This window comes from Corylus avellana, chromosome 5 (assembly GCF_965113065.1).
Source record: "Corylus avellana chromosome 5, dhCorAvel1.hap1.2, whole genome shotgun sequence".
Classification (NCBI taxonomy): Eukaryota; Viridiplantae; Streptophyta; class Magnoliopsida; order Fagales; family Betulaceae; genus Corylus; species Corylus avellana.
Window position 1 is genome coordinate 27,431,641 of NC_142494.1, and position 6,000 is coordinate 27,437,640.

Below are 6,000 nucleotides of genomic sequence, written 5' to 3' on the forward strand. Positions count from 1 at the left end.
CACTTCCTTTTGGATTAAGAGTGATCATATGTAACTATATCAATTAAAAAAAAAATTTGCGAGAAAAGCTCATAACTAATTTGATGTTTTCCTTTTGTTTTTTCTGATTGCTTGCAACTATAAGAAACATGGGAAACTACATTACCTCCAAAATTTACCATTAAGGTTGTAATGTCCCATTTTATGACCCAAAATAACAAAATTATTACTCTATAATATTTAAAAACTCAAAAAAAGAGGTAAGTCATTTAAAAAAAAAAAAAAAAAATCCTCATGGATAGTATTTTTGTTATTTTATGTTGTGAAAGAGGAACATTACAACCCCAATTGTAAATTGGATGAGACATTACAAGAATTGAAACATTCAGAAAGACATTACAAAAAAATAAATGATTGATGTCAATAATGTTCTCATGTTTTCCTACAAATTTAATATATCAATTATTAGATTTGTTGGGTCCTCCATTGAATCCACAAGTCTAATAGTTAAATTTGTAAGATGAAATGAGAAAAATATGGATAAAATATTGACACTAATTATTTCTTTCATTATCATGTTCTATTGACACTAATTATTTCTTTCATTATCATGGTCATATATATACACGATAATAACGGATGAATTAAGATGAAATTTTGTAAATAAGGAGTTGTCTTGAATTTCTTTTAGTTATTTATTTTCCTGTTGCAGCAAGGAAGGGATAAAAGGAATAATTCGTTTGTTTTTGCAATAGTTTCTAATCTTTAGTGAACCTCTAATAATTGCAATGAACGAGAATTCAAATTAACAGATACAATCAACATGTACGTGTTTTGTAACTTTTTTTCTCAAGATATAAATTATTTATTAATTCGATTTCTCACGGTAAAAGGGAAGCATTAATGCTGGTGGGATTTTCTAAAAAAAGTTAGTCTTGGCCTCAAAGTTTTGACCGAATTGCCAATTAGCCGGGACAACATTGTCAAACTGCAACATTTTCCCATCACTAGTAGTCACTTGGAAAGACAAGCTTTGCCCTCTCAACACCAAGCCGGTCTGCCATTTTTGGCCCCAATTGCGAGTCATCTGAGTCCACCCAGTTCTAGAGCCCTTGATTTTGACATTAGCAACATCGCCGGCACCTCCAACATTGTACAACAGCACGAGCGACCAATAAGGATTCCCCTTGATCTCGAACTTGACCCCTCCTCTCTTGTTGCAGTGGACTCGGCGAAACTTGACAGGAATAATCCCAGCTCTCATCGGTGCAAGCTTTGTGAACATGGGCATGGACAAGTCGAAGTGCTTGAGCGGGGGATTGCACCAATTCCCGACACGTTTAGTATAGTTTGGAGGGCAGAAATTGGTGGCTGTGATTTTGATGGTGCCGGCATTTCGAATGCACCATTGTGGATCATTTACGCACATGATCTCGAAGCAAGCGCCGCAGCTGCTTCCCTTGTTGAATAGTGCAGTGCTTAGAGCTGCTGTCTCGAGCCCATACCCTTGTTTTATAAGATCCCCATAGCCACAAGCTCCCTCTGTCGCACAAATTTGAATCATATATAATTAGATAACCAATCAAATCTTCGAAATAATAATTAGATATAAATAATAACGATTATGGAAGCTTAAAGAAAGTATGGCATAGTAAATAAAAGTTTAAAAAACCTAGACATTGTCATCACACCATAATATATAGTATGCACCCTCACCTCGCGCTGGCAAAACCAAAAAACATATATTTAAAGGGGTAAAAAATTAATTTTAAAATGATTATTCCATTAATTTTTTCTCCAAAACCCTTGTGGGAGAAACAACCAAAAGGTCGGAACCCATGCATGGTAACTATATATAATTGTACTTACGCATGGTGTCTCTACCGCTCATGTCACCGTAGAACGTTGCATGCGCATCATACCAAATGTTATCTATGCTCATGGCTGTTACAAAAAGAGCCATGAATATGAGACTTTTGAACCAGTTTTGAGACATGTTGGCCATGAGTATTAAGAAGGGAGAAATACTGCGTACTGCGTTTCTAAGCGAGGTTGAGAAGATGGTATTTATAGGCGCACGAGAGGAAATAAAAAAAGTAAGAAATCCGACATTGATTGTTATTGCGGACATGCATGCACAATCGTGGAATTTAAAACGAATGAGTGTTAGCAATTGGTTAGAATCAGTTAGTATTAAATTAGACACGTGGGTTAGTTAGAGAATGAACTAATGTAATGATTTAGTTTTTCTGTTGTAAACAGATTGTTAGTTTACAGTCTGATTTTATGTTATTCTGTTTTGCTTCTATCTTGTAATATTCATTCAATTCCAGTTAATACTAATGCACTCTGTTTCTCTCCACTCTATGTTTTGAACCTTCTTCTTCTTCCTCACTGTTTTCTCTGGTTTCTCTGCTTATCATTTGCACACTTGACAATGAGAAATGATAAAAATTATGACTTAAATTGTGGATAAGATCTAGTTTTGTGGTTCAATAGACCCAACTTCGAAAGTCTATTTCACTGGCCGATTTCGATAAACATGGAACTTCAATTAATAAAATCTCCCCCCCCTAGCTAGAAACACGAGTACTTTCACAAGGCAAATAATGTAATTCTTGTATGGATTGTATATGATATGAGTTGATATATATTATTTATAGGATAATTACCTTTTAGGATTGATTGTATTTGGGCTTAATGGTAATCATTCAAATCATATTTATCTTCACCTACTCCAATTCTCCTATAGACAAGAGTCATTTATAATGTAAATATAATTATGAATAAGAGCATATATAATGTAGTATTATCGGTGCCTTTCCTAATTATGGACATAGGTGTGGACTCTAATTCTTGAGACCACGTCTGTTTTGTATCAACGTTGTCAAAGAAAGGATAAGGATGACAATTTGTTATCATAATTTTAAAAATCACATAAGTTTTAGAGGGCATAATAATGACATATAATATTACTCGTGACAAAATAGAGAATACTTTTCAATTTTTACATTTTCGAAAAAAAAAAAAAAAATGAAAAGAAAAAAGACTTTAAAATCACAAAGGAAAAATCTATAAAAGAGCCACTTGCTTTCTACCGGGAAAGCCTCTTGATTTGATGAAAATCTATTAGAGTCAACCCTTTATGATTGCTGGCTTGCAGCTCGTGAACTTGATGATATCAATCGAGAGTAGGTGACTATTTTCCTTGTTTGATGACAATTTAAATAATCTCATTCGTCACTTAATTAATCGAGAGTAGGTCATCATATGCTTTTTAACTAGTTTAAAATACACTTTACTAAACAAACCAAAACATGCATGCATATGGTGATGGCCGATGAAAATGAATTGGGGGAAAAAAATGAGGCTGATGAATAATGGTGGTTTTATATTTGCCCCAACATTGGGAGTTCATATGGCGAATGACTTTCAATAATGGTGACTTTTATCTGCATTTAACTCCCCCCAAAAGAAAAGCAACCTGGCTTCTCATATCTCTTTTATGCTTTATATTGCGTAAGCTTACTACATTCACTTGTATGGTGCGGAACAATTTGCTGTACAAATTGCTTATAAGAGAGCCGAGTGAGTAGGTGACAGAACAATCTAAAATTTATTTAAACATTTAAGTTATTTATGAGCTCTTTCATAGTGTATTATTCAAATTGTTGGAGATCTCAATCCGTCGTTAAAAATTATGCTGTAAGCAATGACTATATGCTATGGGTGACTTAAATTCACAATTTTTTTATTTTATTTTTTATTTTTTATTTTTAAGAATAATATTATACATTTGGGCTGAGGATAGATTAATCTTTTCAGAAGTCTTACAAACTGGTATCAAGGTCCCACCGCCAGGAATCTATGATGTGCTTAGATTTCACCTGGAGGGCCCCGAGTTCAAGATGAGACAAGCTATTAAGCCAAGATTCACTATTCCTCCGAGTCAGACTGTTAGTGTTTCGGTGCTCGTGTCACGCAAGAATTCCGATACGGTTGCTTGCATCATTAATAAATCCTTCTTTGAGTATGTAGATCGGACAGCATATAGGGCCATGGCATTTGACTATTTAGAATTCTCTCCTGTCCACCCCTTCATTGTAGGTGCCCGGGCTTGGTTTTCTTTGCTTTTCAATGAAGATGGAAATGAAGGTGTTATTGATGTTTTCGGGATTGAAATGGATTTCTGTGATACTGCAAATTCCAAGGAAGAGGTTCTATGGTTATTACACATGCTTAATTGGAAGTGAAGGGTTGGACTGTGCAGGACAAGAAGGAAGAACATTATTTGGCTGTGATACGTGTATTTGCATGTCCATTGGCCTGAGAGGTACTATGTCTTTTGTTATCTTGCATGTTCAGTCTGTACATATTTTTCACTATTCACCGCGTTAATAAATATGAACAATCTTTGTATTCAAATCTTGCACATTCTGTGGTCATTTTTATCATTTACCTAAGAGGGAGTCAATTGTATTCTATCTGTCTAATGACCAAGTGTTGAACGTTGTAATAATATCTTTGCCCAATTTAACTATCGTTTTTTATAATTTTTTTCGTCTATCCTTGTTCCTTTCCAAAGGGCAATTTCATTGTTATGGCATAATTTCTTGAAATTTTGTATCCTGTTATGTCGTCGTCACTCAAGTCTGGAACTTCACCTCGAAGAGGATTTAGATGGCCTCAACTGCTGGATTCAATGAGCTTTAAGATTTTTTTTTTTTTTTTCTCTCTCTTATAATTCATAATATCACCCATGACATTGAATGTCATTGAGAAGATTATATGGATGCGTGCTGGTTCCAATTAATGAAACTGGCAGTTATGCACATGATCCAATCATTCCAATGTGCCTGTTAATCTCTCAAACTGAATCAAGGATGAAACTCAATCTAAATCTCCATATAAATTTCAAATGTCTTTCGAATTTTGAGGAAACTTGTAGCTATCACAATTTTAAAAACCTTGCCCAAATATTTTTCTTTTTCTTTTTGGGTGCAACATGTGGCCGTTTTCTCTCTCTCTCTCTCTCTCTTTTGATGCCTGACATGGTAATCTAAAATAGGTGGCATTGTGTTAGCGAGTGTGACATGGTGAATTGTCTGCGATAAATGGACCATTAATTTGTCTATTCTCTCTTTCTTTTGGATTTAGAATGAGAATGATTCTCGCTTCCTTTTGGATTAAAAGTGGGAATGATCATATGTAACTATATCAATTTTAAAAAAATTGCGAGAAAAGCTCATAACTAATTTGATGTTTTCCTTTTGTTTTTTCTGATTGCTTGCAACTATAAGAAACATGGGAAACTACATTACCTCCAAAATTTACCATTAAGGTTGTAATGTCCCATTTTATCACCCAAAATAACAAAATTACTACTCTCTATAATATTAAAAAAAAGAGGTAAGTCATTTAAAAAAAAAATGCTCATGGATAGTATTTTTGTTATTTCATGTTGTGAAAGAAGAACATTACAACCCTAGTTGTAAATTGGATGAGACATTACAAGAATTGAAACATTCAGAAAGACATTACAAAAAGGTAAATGATTGGTGTCAATAATTTCCTCGTGTTTTCCTACAAATTCAATTGATCAACTATTAAATTTGTTGGGTCCCCATTGAGTCCACAAGTCTAATAGTTAGATTTGTAAGATGAGATTAGAAAAATATGAATAAAATATTGACACCAATTGTTTATTTCATTATCACGTTCCATATATAGACACGATAATATCGGATGAATTAAGATGAAATTTTGTAAATAAGGAGTTGTCTTGAATTTCTTTTAGTTATTTATTTTCCTGTTGCAGCAAGGAAGGGATAAAAGGAATAATTCGTTTGTTTTTGCAATAGTTTCTAATCTCTAGTGAACCTCTAATAATTGCTATGAACGAGAATTCAAATTAACAGATACAATCAACATGTGTTTTGTAACTTTTTTTTTGAAGATATAAATTATTTATTAATTCGATTTCTCACGGTAAAAGGGAAGTATTAATGCTGGTGGGATTTT

At 33.6% G+C, this 6,000-nt stretch overlaps 1 protein-coding gene and 1 pseudogene across 1 annotated transcript; one reads left to right on the forward strand and one right to left on the reverse strand.

Moving 5' to 3' along the window:
• Positions 1-898: 898 nt before the first annotated feature.
• LOC132181535 (expansin-A23-like) lies at positions 899-1,921 on the reverse strand. The gene is made up of 2 exons (XM_059594790.2): positions 1,849-1,921; positions 899-1,521 (listed from the first exon to the last, which is right to left on the reverse strand). The coding sequence occupies exons 1-2, from the start codon at positions 1,919-1,921 to the stop codon at positions 899-901; spliced, it is 696 nt and encodes a 231-aa protein (XP_059450773.2).
• A 61-nt stretch (positions 1,922-1,982) lies between these two features.
• Positions 1,983-4,232, forward strand: LOC132182152 (F-box protein At5g39250 pseudogene; annotated as a pseudogene).
• Positions 4,233-6,000: the final 1,768 nt, after the last annotated feature.

Bases quoted from the DNA above. Each gene is read 5' to 3' on its own strand.
- LOC132181535 (XM_059594790.2), bottom strand. From the start codon at position 1,921: ATGAGCATAGATAACATTTGGTATGATGCGCATGCAACGTTCTACGGT. The intron at 1,522-1,848 runs GTAAGTACAATT...TTTGTGCGACAG, and splicing joins GAGCGGTAGAGACACCATGC to AGGGAGCTTGTGGCTATGGG.